Here is a 20,798-nt window from a genome sequence, read left to right as displayed (position 1 = left end):
GGTGTTAAAGAAGAGATGCTTCTGAGGAAGGACGTGTGGAAAGAACAGAGAAGAGTTTTATGAGTTTTAATTTTTTATTTAAAAACAAAGAACACATGCCTAGACAAGATGATCCTAGGACCCTAAGCATTGGCAAAAACCCCAAACCAAAAAGCAGCTTTGCGGCTTCACGTTCAGTTTCTCCCCCCATATCATCAATACCGTGATGAAGCCTTTCAAGATCTAGAGAGCATGTATGAGTTTTCTGGTCACCAAGTCATAACAACTCAGTTACTATGAAAAACCAGTAAAATAGTACAGTGCGGCATGAGGAAACACGTTTCTGTACAGCACAGACTGCAGAGCACAGTACACAAGGGCCAGGGCTTTTAAACTTACCTTGCAGTGCCACTTCAGCTACATCACCTCAGCAGATACAATTTAGCGAACACTTCCACCCTGTGACAGCTACATATTTGTTATCACATAGTTGTATGGTTGAAACAAAATAAAACTAAGGACTATTTTTTTTTGCAGGACAGAGGCAACATCGGAGGCAAAAACCTGTGCATTTTCAACTATGACATTTATTTTCTTCAGTAGGAGGTCTGGTACATAAATACCTTCTTTAAATTTTAATAAACTGTTTGGATAAAAACAAATCATGGAAAGTTTATAAAGGTGGTCATTTCAGTCTCATTTTGAACTCCACCGCACAGTAAGTTTTACATTTAAGGCTTAAACAATTCAGTTAATCATGTGAATTGCTAACATGCTACATTAATATTTACATCCACTCAAAATTATATAAAATACAAGCATTTTATTATTTGAGTTCAACAGTATTGCTTAGAATTACAAAATACAGCAATGTCTGAAATACTGAAGGTTTCATAAAAGCAGCAATTTTTCTCCCATTCCCAGTCTTCACTGTCCAGAAAATTACCAAAATATTTATCATGTAACATAAGCCACGGATCTAGAAGCATGACCATCAAGTCTTAAGACACAACTTAAACACAAATGAAAATTGGCAAATAAGCATGACATTGCTAAGAGTCCAATTATAAGTCTCTGTGCTCTATGTATTACAGTAATTTTTTTTCCAGTCAAAAAATAATAGTGTGTTTGGATAGAAATTCAGAAGGCAGACAGACTTTGAGATGAATAGTGCTTCTGTCATTAACAGTGAAGAACCACTTTGGTGACTGATGAACACATTTATATTCATATTGAAAATCCAACCTGTAACATTGTGCAATTCTTCTTCATAGATCCATCACAACAAAAATCTCACATTTTCTATACGTGTAATTAAATACACGAGTTCTAAAAGCTACAGGTGAAACTTCACCTTTGAAATGTACACTCAGTTCAGTTTGTCACAGTAGAAACTGTGTGTACTTACTGGGGATGAATTTTGCTATAATTCAACTGAAAACTATTTAACCATTTTTGGTCCCCATGTGCAAAAAAAAAAGTCTACATGAAGCATATTTTCCCTTCTCCCTTTCTTTCACTTGTGTCTATAGCAGTTTTTTTTATTATTATTATTATTATTTTCTTAAGTGCATGACTTTTATTCAAGTAACTAGCCTATGAAAAAATCTATAAACAGCTTAAAACATCAGGAAGAAATTCCAAGGAAAAGCATTTTCACAAAGATAACATTCTGCACTTTTTTTTTTTAAAGAGCATATAAAAAGAAATTGATAGGGTTCTCACATTTATACTAAACAAAAAGAATTCCTGTTGTATTCAAAAGTAGTTTCTCAGCATATGCAAACTGTGCATCTTCCCTTTAGTATTATTCAGAATACATTAATTTAACCTATAAAAATACAGTATGGACAAGTTCTGCTCATTCCCTGACATATGAATTCACAATTTTGACACAAAAATTGTAAACTTATTACATTCAAAATACATTTCTTAAGTCTTTTAGAATTTAAGTTCTGAGGTGTCGGCAGTCGGAGCTCTTGGTATACAGCAGAAGTACATTATTGCAGAGCCTTTACACAGAAGTAGCTTACTACAGTTAGAGAAGCTTACTCTTCCCATGTATTTCTGTTGCTACCAGGAGGAAAAGAAAGGCTTCCTGCTATGAAAGGTCTGTGTGAACGCGTTACTCAGATGAACAATTCGGCCCTGACTTCCAGTGCTACTTCGCTCCACAATCACACGTGGCATCTGAACAAGCTGAATGGGACTTTTTCCATCCTTTAATGCCTGAGTAAGGTTTAGTATCTAAAAGAGTAAAAGCAGGTGAGGTGAGGGCACACAAGTTCATCTGTGGCTAACAGGCTTATAGGTTTAGCTGTCACTCATTTTATTCAATAACACAGTCTTCTACAGAATTGATTTATCAATTCCAAGCAGAAATACCTTATTTGTTAACATTGTGACACCCAACTGCTATTTGACTATCTTACTCTTTAATTATGTTAATACTCTTTCAATTCTTATAAAGTATTGTAGACAAATCTGTAAGTAAATTACTACTTCTAAAACTTCAGTACTCACTACCCTGATAATTTACTCCATGTTCAATATTATCCTTACTGTAAACTACAGCAAGCATTCAAATTCAATTTTGCTGACATACGTGCATTAGCTGTAATCTCAACCCCTTCTTTTCCCCTCTGGCACAATGTCTGTTTCCTTGTGCAACTCACTGACCTTCTGTTCATTCCACACTTCCATGGCTGAAGAACCCTGACAGAAAATCCTTAGCATGGCTTAATGCAAACCAGTTCTTCTAGAAACTCTTTTCACTCACATTTCCTAAGTTCTAAGGCAATCCTCCATAGGATTCCTAGGATCATAGGATTAGTTGCATAATTGCTATATTTTTGAGAATTGTTTTAAGTTGGGTTTGAAACTCTTCCCAGAATTCTTCCCCTGCTTCACAACATGCTTCTAATGACTTCCAGTTCCTCAGATTTAAAGTCACCTGAAGCCTGACATACAAAATACATTGCTCTTTATCATTCTTATGTTTATCTACTAGGTTCTTCTTTTTTAACAACGTATTTTAACAGGTATTTTAGTTAAGACTGCTTTGCAGAATAGCCAATTACTATCTTATTTCATAATCCATCTAGTTATCTGACTTTTCTATACGCTTACTTGAAACATACTTTGGTTTTTACACCAAAATCAAGTCTAAATATCATTGCTAGAAGGCATCCTTTGCAGTGACACATTCTTGCAAAGGTAGAAAAGTTTTTTTTTAAATTCTAAATTTTAAATTTTTTAATCCACTTCAAGAAAAACGTTGGAAGAAAGGGTTCACACTCAGTCTTTTTAGGGGATAATAAATTTGGACATCCTTAGCTAGATCTCTCTCAATTAGAGAGATTAGCTTTTTCCCTGTAGCGTTTTCTTAAATAACGGATTCCCAAATCGACTCATCACAAAAAAGCCACTTAACCCAGTTTAAGATGAATACTTCAGCATACTTCCACCAACTGCACAAACTTCTCCAAATAGTTATTTCAGAAATAACTATTAATAATTACATGGAATAAGGTTTGTTGGATTTTAGTTAGTGCACACAACTAATGTTAACCAAGACTATGTTTTAACTAAGAACAGCAGTCTTGTACAAGGCACTTCCTGGTATAGGAAAGAAGGTCAGATTAAGCCACTCCTGGAACTGTGAATGTCTGGCTTTAAAGTACCCATGTTGCATTTCAGAATACAGAAGTCAGTTTCAGTAAATTCAGGGCTAAAAGGAGTATTAATTCATCTAGTCCAATTCCCTTGTTTTCACAAATCACTGGTTTATGCCTAGCTTATTCTACAATGAATTACATTTAAGTTTTATTTAAAGCATGTTTTCTAGCATATCACACCAATTTTAAAGCAGCAAGGAGATGGAGAAAACCTCTTCTTCCCTTGCTTCAATTGTCACCAAATTTCTAATCTGGAAATACCTGAGTTACTTTGCTAATCACTGGTTCTGACATCTGCTAGGATGAAGAAATTCTATTACCTCATTTCTTCCTTTTAAGACATTAATGAAGTTAATCCTCCAAAATTAAGTCATATTTAGTAACATACCTAAATTCCCCACTATTTTTTTCCATGACTATTATGACTATTCTTTGGTGGATTGTTTTTTAAAATACCTTCTAAGCATATACAGGCATGTACATCTCCATTCCCCGCCTCCAACCGCCCCCAAAAAACAAACAAACCAACCAACCTCCAATTAACATTTTAGAAAATCTGTTATAAAAGGAAATAAAAACAAACAACAGTATGTGCTGTTGTCTTGAGTATATGCCAGTAAGAACAACCTCTAGAACGAAATTTAGTCTTAGATGAAAAGACTTTCAAGTGTCTTTCAAACGTATAGGAGTTTGTGTCCCTCCCACCCCCAAGATACAAAAATTAACATCTGAGAAGTGACGACATATTAAATATATAGATATTTTTTAAAATGCAGTCTTACCTGCCCCCTCATAACAGACATTTGGTTTTCAAAAGTAGCCTTGTCAAATCCTTTATCAGTCTTTGTTAAAAACAAAAAAGACACACTTACTATAGAAAATGACCCATTTGTTTTCAGCTATGCATTTGGCATGCAAATGAATCATATTCTTCTTATGCATGGTTGTATTTGGCAAGACAATAAATTTCAGAAGAGTCCACTTATTGCAGAAAATTTGCATATATGACAACAAACAATTTACTATATCATAAAAGTAGAATATATCAATAGAATATTGATATAGAAAATAGAAAAGTAGAATATATCAATAAATACCACTTAAGCCAGCCTACCTATGTATTAAATGCCAGTGTTAAACTACTTGGACGCACACCTTTACTCTGCAAATAGAACACCACTTCCTCCTCCAGTTTTACTAAATCCTTCAAATTCTATTGGGTTTAACAGAAAACCCAGAGTCACTTTGACCATAGATGAGTCAAATGCAAACATTAGTGCCAGCATTTCTGGATCTAGCTTTCAAATTACTGTTGCATTTTCATTAAGTTTGAAATTACATATTTTTTCTACCCCGTTCAAGTGGAATAATCCAAACGATCATGAGATACATTAGTGAATATTACAAGTTCTCTACCAAAACACAAAACTGTTTACGGAATGTTTCAGACAAGAAGATTCCATTACACGTCAATGTTGTATCACAGTTTCAATATCTTTAAAATAAATTTGACAATATTTTCACTTGAAAACTCATTTAAAATAGCAATGGTCAAGATTTCAGTATCAGCTTTACACAATAAAAGTATGTAAAAGGTATACAGGTACTGTAAGTTATATTAAATGTAAGATTTCTTGGGCTGATACAGTTTAAGTGTATACACACTACAGAGATATGTTAAATGGAATCGTTACAGACATTTGTGATATAAAAATTAACTAGCCTTAATTATGTGATACTTAAATATATAAAAACATAATTATGTTCTCAGATGGGCTGATTAATCACAATGGTGACAGTTTCCTCTAATTATATAAACGCATGCCAGTATTAAAGCTACTTCATGGCATACACATGTTAAAATCATAAAAAGAAAAAACAGCTAAGACTTGCAATGGAACAGTTAGGTACTTGACTAACGCCAAATTCGGGGTACCCTACTCACCTTAAATAGCTCATGAAGATCTTCACAGAGATCCTGTACGAAGTTCATATCAGAGATGCGAGGAAGAACTAAGTCTCTGGTCTCCTGAGAGAAGGGAACTTGTGCTTGAGGAAGCCAAGCCCAGTGAAAGGGATCTAAATGTAGGTAAAACATGTTTTCAGATTAACAACAGGAAAAAATTAAATTTTTTAATGCTTACCACTGCTGTGTTCCCTCCCGAAACTTACAGTAACACACAATTTCTCACAGCATTGCCTGTTACCCCACATACCTCATCTGGATGCAATTACAAAAGCAGCTACTTAGCTTTTTTCCAAACAGTGAAAACATATTTTAAGTATTTAGTATAAGCAATAACTAAATACTGTAAACAGAAGTAGAGACTTTCTCCTTGTGCAGTAATGCAGTTTCTTCTGGAATAAAATAATGGCTACAATCAGAAATCTATCAGATGTTCAGTTCATACTGAAGAACAAAGAAGTACCTATTTTTAACAGTCTTTTGTTTTTATTAAGATGTCTTCTTCTAAGTACACTGAGAGAAATATTCTGAACTTTTCACGTAGCTGCTATTAATCAGCTTTTTCAAGAGAAGGCAAGCATTGCTGTGTTTCCTCCTACCTTTAAGGAAAGGAGGCATTGCCATGTCTGCAGAATTGACTGTAGCAGAGACATACCTGGGACAGCAGCTATTGAGTATCAAGATGTCTAGGACTACACAGAGCTGTGAGTGGGGTAATTAGCTAGCCTTTTACCCATAAAACTAGCCCACACTTAAGTCATAATTACCTGTTTGGCTAATAGGTCAGACAAATAATTGTAAGCCCTGCCAGGCACTTCCCTCTAAACTCTAAGTAGTCATAGATGTTTTCAGACGCAATCTAGACTTATTAGAAACATCAATATCCAATCTGCTTGGACATAGTATTAACTGGAGATTGCTAAGCTAAAGCTGAAGACAAGCAAAAATAACATGCAGATTGTCTGCTTATTCACTTATAACAGTACCCTTAAAATACTTTTGAAATAGAAAATTTGCATATTCTTACGCTCAAGCCATTTTCTATGACATTAAGAGAAAAATGTGAGAAACACTTATTTTTTCAGTTCCACTGCCAGTTTACACACTGTTTTAAGGGTTAAAAAAAACACATTAACAAGGATGGAACCGCATATACAACTGCAGAAATATAATTTGTCGATAACTTTCTGAAGTAAAGTATGCCATTATGTAAAGGTTCAATATATAACTACAGTGATGGGTTATAAAAGTAAGGAACTATGAAACCAGACTGCAAATACTTATTTAGAAGTTACTCTCCCAAAATTATTGAAGAATGCAATACTTACATGCCCTCCACTCATCAGGATGCTTAAAAGGAAATGCTAAGCCATTGTCAATTGCAGCAATTTTAATAGTAGATTCTTCAGTTACAGTCCACTGGATATCCTAGGGAAGGAATATTTCAAAGTGATGCTTGTGTGCTTACAAAAATAGCGATATACGTTAAAATACAAGATAATCAGCACAGAAATAGCTGTAGAAATGTACTTCAGAAACAGCAGACAGTTTTATTACTATAGTTCAAACTAGAAAAGAAAAAAGAACAAAAATAACTTCCAGCAGTGCTCTGTTCAGACTAGTCTAATCCAAATAGTGTTTCCACTCACTTTGCCTAGAATAATTTGCAGTATCCAATTTCTTAGGACTATGTACCAGAATTAAAGCCATTTACTTAATCCCAGGCAAAACCCAGATACAGAACAATTCAGAGTGTTTCAGAGTATTTTCTTACCTTATCTGACAGATCAGGCCCATCATCTTGTTTTTCATACCTGACTAACCAGTTATCGTTACCTCTGTCTTTAAACAAGAAAATGCATGTCACAACATGTCATTTACAAAGTAATCAGCATCTAAAATTATATAAAAAGACTAATATTGTAAACTGAAGATTTACCAAAGGAGTCAGGCAAAACTGTTCACCTCCATCCCCTCCCCCTCCCCAAAATCAACAAGTTTTACCTTTAATAAAACCTTTAAGGTAACTGATTTCCTGGAATGACTGAAAATTTACCAAGCATTCTTAACTACACATTACTTCTTTAGGTTCCCTAACTGGATGAATATACAGTAAAACATCAATAAAGAAATATCCTTGGGTGCTGGCATGCCTGAAGAACACTACAGATGCGCAGCTCAGGTGAAGCAACAAAGGAAACACTTCAATTAAACTGCCTTTGCATTTTAGAGGAAAAATAAATCACCCACAAAGTCAAAAGATGAATCTCAGCCACTGAGTGAAAGAAACATGAACCCAGGAGAACACAGACACATTGCAGCTGTACTTCAGTGCCTGGTCACAATGAATACAAAGCATTTTGCACTGATGTGAAAGTGTGCTGTTAATGGCATCCAACTTAGCATAAATAAAAGGAATGGTCGTTGTGACTTCTCTTATCCTGAAACCCCACCATCCCTTACCCTAATTTGGGGAAACAGCTAGTTAATAGCCTACTGACATAACTGGAGTATCATGAAAGAAGTATTTGTTTTACAATTCTTAAATAAAAAATATTGTTTGGATATAGTCATTCTAATATTTAATGTTGATCCAACACAAAGTTGTTTGGATTTCATCATATTCTAATATGTAATGTTTGCATCTGAAGTTCTGTGGTTTTGAAGAAGTTTTAAATGCAGCATTCTGGCCTTCACTTGCAAGACAAACATTTGAAATGCATTAAAGCCTTCATTGATAGCTTTCAGTCAGCATTATTTACAATTTCTGTATCAAGAGGATAGGGACATACTGCAGGACACTATGATACCTGTATTTCTGATGACATAATCTAAGATAACCAATCTTTCAAACTGTGACTGGAATTCTTTCCGTGTGTTTTCAGGTAAGGGATCAGTTTCAAACTTCCTGAGCCAGTAGTCAGCTTCCTTATATCCTTCAACAAACAGCTGGAAGGAGCCAACCTGAAACATTAATGAACTGTATTTGGAAAACACTCCCACATAGGCCCATTAAAATAATTTTAACATTAACACAAAAATTGAAAGGATATCCTTTTAAAGTACATAACACTGGAAATATTACACAGAACCACCTGGCAGAAGTGATATACATATAAAAAAAGAAAAAAAGATTAAGTGTTCTCTTTTTCACTCCTAAATTCTAAAAAAGACTTCTGTCCTTAGTATTTTTTTTTTGTTTGGTTTGTTTGTTAATGCGTTTAAGTACTCATTGAGTTTACCATGAACAAAATGTAGCCAGAAAGAGGATAAACGAACCTCTGGTATTATGAGCAATATTTCAAGAAAAGAGGAAGAAATACAGTCTATTCTCTTTCATTGGGAATAGTTGGTTTATCAGTTCACAGGAAACTCACCAAAATTTACAGCAGAAAATTCTTCCTCTCTGAAAAGCGTTTATGTTCATTGATGAGACCAGCAGCTTTAGTTATTTTTTTCCAAGACAGATACTTTTTGCATGAAAATTGCTGAAATACATTTCCCAAGAGTCCAGGGAAGAAAACTACAGGTGGAATAGACTCCATATATGTGGGCAACAGCAAAGATGCTCAAGATTAAAATTCAAAAGAGGGATTATATTTGAGACATAAAACGCAGATAGATATACACATGCTGAGATGTGGATGAATATACAGCATGTCAAGTAACCATGCTGATACCAGCTTGTATAACATGTGTCACATGAATCAAAATTGCTGGAAATGACAAGTACCAACGCTGTGCATAATCTGTGTTTTAAAAGATTAGGAGTAGGCACTGTGGTGAGATTCTGGGGATACAAGAAAGATGTGAGGTTTTTGTCATGAAGTAATGGACACAAGAAGGAAGGTAGGATGAACGTAACAATAGGATACCTAAAAGAAGAAAACAAATAAAAGGGGGAGAAAGATTTAGGAAATATGAAAGAAATAGATAAATATCAGTGGGAGAAACAATTACACAATATAAAAAAAAGACACTGAAGGGAATATCACTATGCACTCAAGAAAAGCAGAAAGAGACGTACAGTATTTTAATGTGCTTTTCTCCTCCAACAGAAAAACTAGACTGCAAACTGGTATAAAAATTGGCTGGATCATAAAAATAGTCTAAGAAAAGAAACAATGTAATACTGGTCAGATTTTGCCTAGTAACAGTTATATCAACCATCAATCTTTCAGAAATAGTTTTTTAAATAGGCAACAAGGTTTTTCTTCTACTCTTTAAGGGTTTTTTATTATTCAAGGTTTTGTATGATTAAGCACAGATCACTTATCTTTAATCTTACCTTAGGAGGTAGTCCAATTCGATTAAATTTTTTACCAACTTTTGGCACTTTCTCTAAAGCATATTTTTTTCCTCTTGACTTTGCACGATCTATTGCACTGTAATTAAAGGTCTCACTGACAAGCCAGACAACCTTAAAATATGAAAACATCCATTACAAATGATAAAAACACAGCACAGTTCTTTATCATTTTCTTTACAGATTAACAGAAAATTTTATGCTCAGTTGCCAAGAAAACAAGAAGGAAGCATCAGGCATTTCTAACAGGCAAGTTTAATAGGAAAAGGTGAATATTTGCTATTTTACATACCCCAAACAGAAATTTGCAATATTTGCAATCCTGATGTTTCACACCAAATTACTAAGCACAAAAATACAAGAAAATACTAAAAGCTAAAGTAACTCAAAAAAAAAAAAGAAAAAGAATTAAGCTCTCAGACTTACCCTGTAAAACAAAAAACATACAGCCACTGTCTGTTTTCATACAGTGACTGTATCATACAGTCACTTCTATGCTAAACCACTGTACATTAGGACTTAAAATAGTTTGTAACTGACTCAGGGCTAAAGCATGATACACAAAGATGTCTTCACAACCACAGTCCAGAGACTGACGCATCTGTGACTGTATATTTGCATTCAATAATTTATATATTTGAAATTATATATTTGAACTTTTACCTTAGTTTTGGGTACAACTCCTAGCCCCAGCTTGTCATCTACAAGATAGGCACCAGCTTCAGAGAGATATCCCTGATTTGGAACGAGGCAGCCTCTGCCAAAGCAGCAAGGACAACAAATCTTGTGAAAATATTTGGTCCATTTTGGATTTAGATGTCCATAAGGCTCTTCAGATTTTGGTTTGAATACTCCAATAGTTTTCTAGGATAAATAATATAAAACTAAACTAAGAATGCTTTAAGTTGCAAAATATTAACCAATACTTTCAGTTAAATAGCTTTCAAAATAATTTTAAATACTAAACATTGCATTTTACAATTGCTATTTTTAGATAACATCATAAAACTAGATCTAACAAAATATATATAAAAATACAATATAAATCTAATAAATAAAAAGATGATAATAATAGATCTAATAAAAGATGTATCAAATAGATGCATCACAGAAGGCTCTTCTAGAAGTAGCACAAATTCAAATTAAACTCTTTATAACAGAAAATCAAAAATAGCTAATATTTACTAGTTTTACAAAATTAAAAAGGACTGCCTTTTAGAATAAAAAAGAGCTTTTAAGAGTAGCTTCAAAAAGCAGTTTCAGCCTGATTGATTGATTAGACATTCCAGATTGATTAGATATTCCAGACAGAGACAAAACGGTTCCAGGAAAGCAACAAATATACAGAATGCAAATAATCAATTGTTATATTTTATATTTTGTATTCATTTTATTTATTGCTTTTAGTTAGAATAGACCAAAATAAAAAACTGCACTTTGCAATTCCAAAGACTGGTGTAATTTACTACTGCTGTAGATTCCTTGACTCGACGCTGACAATTCATACCATCAGCCACTATTTTCATTGGAGACACTGAGAAAAAAAGCTTAAAATTACTCAAAGTTTTGTGTCCAATTTTGGACATTATGCTTCAAAAAACCTGTGGACTAACTAGAGAAAATTGGAAAAAACAATGAGCATAAGCAGAAAAATGTGAATAATGAAAGATTGTATGAACTGAGATTGTTTAGTCTAAAAAACAGAGAATGGAACACAAAATGAACCATGCAACAGCTTGCTATAGAGAAACGAACAACAACACATCTACTGTTAATGAAACAAGAAATCATACATGTATGCTTAAAACCCAGCAGATAAAATACAAAGAAAAACTCTTTTGAACCAGACTGGAACAAACTTCTGGGTTGTGCTGTCTCCAAAACAGGATGCCGCTAAGAACAGGTTAGCCATGCATTCATCAGGAATCCTGTTAATGCCTGTGCTATAAAGCAGGATTGTCTTAAAGAGGTGATTTCTCAAGGTGCCTCCTACACAATTTTATATTTGTTAACCTCAAACTGCAAGATTATTATTACACTGAAATGTATATAACCTTCCAATTATGTGTGATAAACTCTAGCCTGATGGTCCTACATGTATCTAATAAATATTGAAAATAACCATTTAAAATATTTTCACATATTAATTTTTCTGAATCTTTACAAAAAAAGTGACTCTCCCAATAAGTCAAACATTGATGATAGCCATACCACAGTTTTATAACTGTTTTACACTACAAGCCATAAATAAGTTTGCTGGCTGTCAGAATCTAGCATCCTTCTGCATCAACTGCCTGTTCTGCTAGATTACGGAGATGAACCAGCTAGTTGTTCTGGACCTGCCTTTAATCCTTCTTTGGACAAGATTAGCTACAGGGAATTTGCTTCATTGCATTTGTAAACAGAGTACACCAGACTCAAGTACAGCACCTGTCCCGTCCATCCGGTTGGATTCATCCCATCAACTAAAGAAGTTACAAAATATCACTATTTGCATTCATCCTTTAAAATAAGCTTCCTATCAAGAGGAAACAAAGTGACAAAAGTTCCCTTATGCTTTCAACATGCTGCTATCTGTGATTCGAAGAATACCTTCAGAATCGCGAGCAAATTCTATGCAAGAGAACACTTACTATTCAATTTAGGCCTCCACAAAAGGCTTTTATGTTTACAATAAGCATTCTCTGTAACATGACAGTGCGGAACACAAACCTATGTTCTCTGCACAGAATACATCAGTAATTGGCCTTTTAAAAAAGTCACAATGCTTTGGAAACTGAATGTACTTGGTATACTACTTTAGTCAAAACCCCATCGTTAGGTTTAGAAATGTTAAGAAGCTATTTAACTATTCCTGGTGAATCACATGTACCTGCCTGCTCAAAACAAAGCTGGCAGCTTTTTGTTTCCCAGAGACGCAGCGGTGTACGTGGTAGTATATGCCAAGCCATTCATATCTCCTTTCTGAGTCACTCTCTGGGTAGCACTTCCCACAAATTGAAGGCTCCAAGAAGGAGCTTAGCTCGTTCCAGTACTCGCCTGGACCACACTGTGCTTTAGCATCAAATCTAGGCACGTTTTTGAAGTTTTCCCTGAAGTAAGAGCCACTGCTGTTGAGAACCAAAGTAAAACCAGACAGCTCAGTAAGTAGATAGCCCAGCAGGCCAGCCTTCATTGTGCAAGCCAAAACCAATTTCTAGACAGGCTCCATTGACATTCCCAGTTAGCCAAGAGCTGAATGGTCAGAAACACCTCGCAGAAGAGTTTGTGTTTGCAGCAGACAATCTCTTTTTCTTTCCTGGTTACACAGTGAGCAATGAATGCAGAAATATTAATCATTTCAGCAGAAGTGCTGCTGAAGTACTGAACTGCTGCTTATCAGCATACAACTATGCCAATAAAATACACAAAGGTGATCATTTTAATTAGACAATTTTAGTTTTGTATTTCTGGAAGAATCAAATCAGTAAGATGACCTAGTGGCAACGTCTTAGCTCTAACCTGGTATTAGCATGGGTAAACACTGCAGAAGCTGACCAGTAAGAAGGCTGAGTGCGTCTTTTAATAAGCTCTTTCCCACGTAACGAGAAGATTACTCAAGAAGAGTAGGAGAAAGCAAGTCACAAAACTGGTCTGAAGTAGGATGATGCAACACTCTGTCAAACAGGATGTGAAATCCATTCTACAAACGGGATCCATTCTAGTCACAGTAGTGGCAAAATAATTTTTTTTAATCAGACCTTTAATCTGGATAACAAATTTAGATAAGGTTTAAGTGCAAAAAGAACAAAAGCAAAATTCAAAGCAAGGTAGGAATTCAGTATTATTCTCAGTCATGCTAGTAAATACTTTCATATTTTGCAATGAAAGCTTTCTGGCCTCCCTAAAAAAAAAAAAAAAAAAACACTGATTTTTTAGTTTATGTCTTCACTTCTCTTAGACGCATTCAAATCAATGACCTGCATGAACTCGGGAGAGGTGAGCACGTCACTGCTGGGAACAAAACCAACACTTCACTGCAAAACAGAAATGAAACCAATAGAATCACCATGGAAGAAACAAAGAAACAAGGTGCTCCATCCTAAACGCTATGGTTACAAAAACGATGCTTACTTTCTCATTAGCCCCTGGACACTGTGAGCCTCAAGCATCTGCTGGTCAAACAGCCTGATCTAGAACATGCAGTTCTTGGATTTTCTAGAGGTAGTTCTATCACTTTATATTAGAAATTAATTTAGAATGAGAACACAACATAAGTTATTCACATATTTATTTGACTTAAGCCAGGTAATCACTGCCTCAAAAGTGTAAATGCCATCATCAGAAATCTGGCATTAAAACAAGCTGGACATCTATGAAAAGTAGGTGGCAGAACAGGAATATATTCTGTACTGACCAATAATGTGAATAAAGGTTAAAATAGAAATAAAGCTAAACCCTAGACAAATGGGAAATGACCTTTTTGGAGATGCAGGAAATGAGCTTGAAGGTGTTCTGAAAACCTTGAAACTTGAAGTGTTACAGCTTCCACGCCTACCTCACCTAGGATCTTCAGAATTAACAAACATCTACATCTATCTAAGACCAAAGATTGTTCATGGAACTTAAAATTGGATACAACAAATCATCAAAGGTGTAGGGAACGGTCTTTTTGGTATTTGCTGAAAATGTTTTGGAGTCCTCCACTTTTTGGAACAGGTCCATAAGCAAAGTATTTCTGATTTAAAGAAAACAGAGTCAAAGTATGTCTGAAGTGTGAAGACGTACGTCATCTTATTAAAGAATTCTACCCAAAAGTTACTTTTCAAGCAATCTATTCAGGTAACTAACATCTTTGTCTCACAGTAACCTTAGGATACCTCTTTGATGTTATCATATCTATTTAAGGTACCATCTAGTACTAAGGGAAAGAAAGGGAAACAAAAACTACCAAGTTAAGATTTAGCAGACAAGTACAAGTAAAAAGGCAGATTTGGTTGTATCACTCATCTTGCCTGTCTACCAATCACATAGGAGCAAAGAGGAAAAAACATCGTAAATAAAAGACAATTAATTTTGGTATACCATAAAGCACTAAGGATTTTAGGTAAAAGGCCTTCAATTCATAAGGAATTTATAAGTTTCATTTTAAATTAGTTGTTAGAGTCTCTGAATTTGAAATATTTTGCTCACCCCTTTTGGGTCCTTAGCAAAGTAGCTCCCACTGGATCCTTGAGAGATTCTTTCTGGGAAAACTCCACACTCTATAGCTTGCTCTGCTCTCAGAATGATTTCTGCAAATTCTGGATCATCCAAAAACGTATTCATATCAACAGTGTGTCCTGTGTGCCCTGAAAAAATAAGGAAATAAGCAATTTTAAGTGCAATTTGCACTAAGAATAAATAACAGAAGTAAACACATAGAAGAACTAGTAACTTTCCCTGCTAATGCCTTGTCAATAGCAGGCTGAAAAATCCAGCCCATTAAATCAGTGCAAGCTTGCCCACTGATTTACCCACATCCAATAAACTTCAGCCAGATCTACAACACTTTTACAACATTTGAGACTACCCTTGCAAAGCGTTTATACTTTCCAATGATTTTTTAAAGATTTATTTACAGAATTAAGCCTAAAAAAAGGAGACAAAAATCAAAAACACCCATAAAAATGGGTGTTTGAATGAATGAATGAATGCACTAAAGATTTATGTATTGCTTTTATTAAGATTCGTGTTCCTTTGTAGAAACAGCTAACAAAATGAACTTGTCCATTATCCACTGTTAGAATGGTATCACATTATTCAGCTCACAGCTTGGCTAGCATGTTCACTAACTGCTCCTAAGACACAATTCTATTCACAAAGCAGTATGCTACACCTAGAGCTGACAAGTGGTATCCACATCCCAGTCATGCACAGCATGCCATCACCATTCCAGCATTAAAGCACCACTGACTACTTGTACGACTTCTTCGCACACTGACAAAAAGATCAGCTCTACAAAGATATGAGACATTTAGAAAGTTAACTGGAAAAGCGGTTGGCGGGTGTTAGTACTTGAGTTACTCTTCAAACTTTTTCCATTTTTTTGGGGTGCAAGTTTTTAAACTGAAGATTTCTGCAACGTATCTTTAGGCTAGCTTTCTCAGAAGTCAGTTTTTAATTCCTTGACATTAACTCCAGAACCTATAACCATAAAAATCCTTACTGTCTCGGGGAATATATTCTTCAGTCACGTGTCTTCTTAAATGAAATATAACTGCAGCAAGAATGTATTAAATGAAAAAAAAAATTGTTATGCTGTATGCTCAAGATAAAAATATTTGAAACAGGATTTGTTCGTGTTGCTACTGTGCTACTAGAAAGCCATCACTACGGCGACGGGGGTGTACAAAAACATATGGCTGAAAGCAAGGACATCGGCAGTTTTAAGAAGTTTCCTTTCAGTTTACCAATAGTCCCCAAGTGAAAATAAACAGCTTGACTCAGAAACGGTGTCTATTGAAAGTGGGAGGGTCTTCCAAGTTGGTTTCCTTCTTCAAAGATTAAAATAATCAAATTTTCCACAGTGAAAACACGTAACATTCACTTCTTGTTTCTAGTACAGTCTCTGAACTGAAGAGTTGTTGAGTGTTCAAGGTTCTTCTTGCAACAGCTGTGAAAATGACTCTTTCCAGTAACCCCCCATCCGGGAGACCAGGGCTCACCCACACAGGCTAACTGTCCATCTAACTTGCCTCAAGTTAGTTCACACGAGGTCTGAGGCTGTGAAGCTGCTGTATTTGAACAAAGACATCCCAATGACACTTGGGTGACAACCCTTGTGTACACCTCAACCTGTTCCTCCATCAAGTTAGCAATGACATAAGCTAAACCAATATATTTTGTCAGTGTAGCATGACAGTTCCTGTAATACTAAACTTGCTTTATACTCTTTTAACATTAGTAAGGGTAGTCTCTTCAACCAATCTCTCTTCCTATGCATGTTCCGACCATAACTGTATTATGAGAACAGTCTTGGTGTTGTAATAATAATCACGAATAACATCTGGTGCATTTGTTCCACGTGACCCAGGGCACAGCAGGAAAGGCTCCTGTACCTTGAGGTGTCTGACAGGCAGAAAAGGTGAGGACAGGGAAACGAGACTGAGAGAAAAGATGCTGCTCTGAGATTTTCTTACATAGTCTTGGGTGGATCTCAAGAGCTCTGCATTCACCATCCTTACTGCCCCAGCAGGGCAGGGCACATGCCTCTTGTCTCCACTCTGAAATGTTAAGTACTGTTTTTTTCTTGTTTTCCTTATAGTTAAACATAGTATGCTAGCAAAAACTCCCTATGGCTACCCAACGGAAAGTTACTCGCATAGCTTTTTTTGCTCAAGTTGGTGGGGAAGGGTTGGTTGGTTGCTTTTAAAATGAACTACTCTTCCAAAACAAACTTTCTTTTTAATCCTGTCTCAGCCAAGAAATCCTACAGTATGATCAGGACAACACATCCTGGCCAGGGCCACAAACCCCTCTCCGAAGAGCTAACCCCGAGGTGTCCATCTGTTTGCAGAGCTGTCGGGAAGCTGAGAGCTTGGAAGCCGGAGGAGAGGCAGCAGGCAGCGGCTGTGCAGGTTATCACCAGCACCTCACCCCGCACAGCAGCCGCGCTTGTGCTTCTCGGTTTCATAACCGAGCCCGCCCGTCTCGGGGCTCTGACCCCCGTCCCTGTCCCTCTGCGAGGTGGGAGCTGGACACAGGGCAGGACAAACGCCGGGCAGGTCCCGCAGCCCCGCCGGGTGCCGGCACCTACCTGCGGCGCGGCGCGGCTCCCTGCCCCAGGAGGGCCGCAGCAGGGGCTCCTCCTCGCCATCCCCCTCGGCGCCTTCCTCCTCCTCCTCCTCCTCTTCCTCGTCGTCGTCATCCTCCCGCGGCTCCCCGCTCAGCCTGACGGCCCCGCCGGGCGCTGCTCTGCCTATGGCCGGCGGCGCGGCGGGAGGCGGCGGCTCGGCGAGGCGCAGCAGCGGCTCCTCGGGCTCCGCCATGAGGGGACGGGGACGGGGGAGGCGCCGCCGGGCTCAGGCCCCTCCGCCGCGCCCCATGGCGGCCTCGCCGCCACCGCCGGGCCCGCCGCCGCGCCGCGCATGCGCGCTGCCCGCCCCCGCCGCCTCAGGGGGCTGAGGGCGGCGGGGGGAGCCCCGCGGGTTCCCCTCACGGGCCGGGGCTCGAGGGTCCTGTGGGGAAACGGAGCCCGGGAAGCCGTGTGGGGACGGGGAAGGGCCCGCTGGGGGTGTTCGTGGAGGGGGGAAGCAGCAGGTGCTAGGGAAGCAGCGCTGTGAGGCAGCGCTGCGCGGTGCTCCTCGGGGAAGTAGCACCTATGGGCGTCAAAACGCAACAAACAGCCCTGAAACGGCTCCTTCAGCTCCACGTCCGAAGCTGGACGGGCTCCTGGACGCCTCTTCCCACTCCCACCTTACAAGATGTTCTGCACAGGCCGCAGAGTGCAACTTCCCAATGAGGGAAAACAACACCAGCATATCATAATTGTTTGCACCTTCCCACAGCCGTCCTGACATGCTCTAACTGCAAGAATTCAATAAAGTATTTGCTGCAGTGAAACCCATCAGACTGCACCACACTGTGACCTGGACTCAGCCTCATGCATTTCCCTATACAAGGGCACTCTTCCTTAGCACAGCACTCAGAGACGTTAGTGAAATACGGCACAAAAATACATACGTGGAGTTCCTTTACAGAACTGAGGCTCTGGACTGTACCAGGAGTGAGGCAGTTCTCAGCTAAAACAATGGCATGTGTTTATTATTCATTATTCTCATAATTATTCATGCCATAATGATTCATTCTGTACATTACCTGGCTCATGGAAAGAAAATTACTTTGCTCAGTTACTAACAAAATAAAGTCTCGCTGAAATACTTCACTCGTGTTTGTTTTGTCTCAGGTTACCTGTCAGCCAGTGGACTTTGGAACAAAGTTGGGTTGTTATGTAATTATTAGTATCTGTAACATTTGTTAAAATCTGTTCACATTTGCATTTCTGTTTCCATTCCTCTCTATTAAAAATGAACATATTCAGTCAATTGTGACTCCAAATGAATAGGCATTTTATGCCCAGTAAACAAGTACATGAAGTATACAACTGGATGCAACATGCAGTGCAGAAAATTGTCCTGCTTATTTCCTGCGTGAAGCAAGCAAAAAGGGCAGGCTAAAATGAGAGACCTCTTAACATTTTGCTCAGCAGATCATTAAAGAAGAGTGCCTCTCCCGTTAGCAACAGTAGTTACGGGTGAGTTGTTAGTATTCTGTTGAACAGCTCACCCATGTGTTTCTAAAAGATTGGAGAGTTATTTCTCTTGAATAAGGTAAACAAGAAATAACTCATCAGTTATTTCTTCTGTTTTAGGGATCCATCTGCACACGCTAGTGTATGTGTACACACACTTAACGCTTACTTTTGAGCTATTGTAATGAGAATTCCGTAACTTGCCCGTGTTTTGATCTCGAGAAGCCTTTACATTGCCTCGGTCTTCAATGGTTCAGAGTTCAAATGTTACAACAGCTCATCATTAAACAAAATACACATCACCATAATAGTTATTAACAAACAATTAATTTTAAATCTGAGCAGCTAATACTCTCAATTAGCTACCTGGACTAAAATTACCAACAATTAAAGCATGCGAATAAGTTTGATTATTTTCCTCATGCTGACACTTGTGCTTCTATCATTCTAGCGCACAGGCCGCCTTCTCATTTGTTTACAATATCAATCTGAGCACCACGTCAAAACACTGGAAGGGGACAAACAGAAAAAAAACCAGCGACTACATGCACAAAGTGCACTTTTTGCTTTAGGTGAGCGCCCTCTTGTGATCCTTTCAAATAAAGAACAAGCCGAATAGTTCTGTTTCTAAAATAACATTAATACAGTGCCTCTTAACAGTCCAGATGCAGAATGACTGTGGAGACTAAGAAGCAGGACAATTCAATTTGCAAAGCTCTTTTATGCTGAAAGGGGTAACAAACTGTGTTAATCAGTCTCAGCTGACAATTCAAACAGGTGTGTAAGATTACTCAGCCAAAACACCTGACAGATCCTAATCAGGGTAATTAAACATACAGAATCAAGACGGTCACTGTGTACTTTTCTCATGTTATTTAGCCACCTCAGCTTAAAAGTGTAAAACGGAAGAATCTGATAAAACTTCATCAACAAATTCAGTTGACCAGGCATGGGCTGGTTAAGACTAAGCCCTGGAACAAACACACTGGGTGTTTAATGTACCTCTTAGTTTTTTTTGCTTGCAAGCCACTGGTTATTTCAGCAAAGCAAAGGGCAAGCTGCCAGCCCCCGGTACAAGGGTGGGTAGGTTTCTGCCTGCTCAGGCTTTGCTGGCAATTCCTAGTGAGAGTGCAAAGCCTGTCCTGGATTTCCTCGTGGCTTAACTGTCTATTTTCCCAAATAACACAAAAAGGAAGAAAAGAGGATCATTCCCAGCAGCACATCTCCCTACCTGTCACAGAACTTTTGCCTTTTTTTGCTGAAATACCTTGCTTGGCTAGGCCTGGCCTGAGTTTGGCCGAGCAAGCACACCACCTTTATTTACCACAGACAGCTCGCAGAAACCTCCTGAGGAGCAGAAGGGTCTCCTTACCCTGCGAGGCACCCGAGGGGCGTTACGTGGCTGCTCTCTACCGCTACACTTTTTGGGAGAAGCAAGCACAGCCCGGCCAGCTCTCCGCGGCCGACAAGTCTACCTCCCGCGGGGTTCGCTCCCCGAGGGCCGGGCAGCCGCCGGCCGCCCCCCAGGTCGAGGAGGGGGAGATGGAGGCTGGCGGCGGCGCGGAGCAGCCCGCAGCAGCCCGACACCTTTCGGCAGCA

General features: G+C 38.0%; 1 protein-coding gene across 2 annotated transcripts; it reads right to left on the bottom strand.

Annotated features, from left to right (window-relative positions):
* Nucleotides 1-546: 546 nt before the first annotated feature.
* PI4K2B (phosphatidylinositol 4-kinase type 2 beta) lies at nucleotides 547-20,686 on the bottom strand. 2 transcript variants are annotated; one of them, XM_068680054.1, is made up of 10 exons: nucleotides 20,584-20,686; nucleotides 15,101-15,258; nucleotides 10,592-10,792; nucleotides 9,911-10,042; nucleotides 8,433-8,586; nucleotides 7,397-7,464; nucleotides 6,951-7,050; nucleotides 5,602-5,735; nucleotides 4,439-4,498; nucleotides 547-2,226 (listed from the first exon to the last, which is right to left on the bottom strand). In XM_068680054.1, exons 2-10 carry the CDS (start codon nucleotides 15,233-15,235, stop codon nucleotides 2,053-2,055), a joined length of 1,158 nt encoding a protein of 385 aa, XP_068536155.1. In that variant the 5' UTR covers nucleotides 15,236-15,258; nucleotides 20,584-20,686; the 3' UTR covers nucleotides 547-2,052. The 2 variants fall into 2 exon arrangements, with proteins under 2 accessions (XP_068536155.1, XP_068536154.1); XM_068680053.1 differs by lacking the exon at nucleotides 20,584-20,686 and adding an exon at nucleotides 17,706-18,344.
* Nucleotides 20,687-20,798: the final 112 nt, after the last annotated feature.

Source organism: Anas acuta, chromosome 4, assembly GCF_963932015.1.
Source record: "Anas acuta chromosome 4, bAnaAcu1.1, whole genome shotgun sequence".
Classification (NCBI taxonomy): Eukaryota; Metazoa; Chordata; class Aves; order Anseriformes; family Anatidae; genus Anas; species Anas acuta.
The sequence above is the reverse complement of the archived record's forward strand: the minus strand, read 5'-3'. Positions and strand labels throughout refer to the sequence as shown.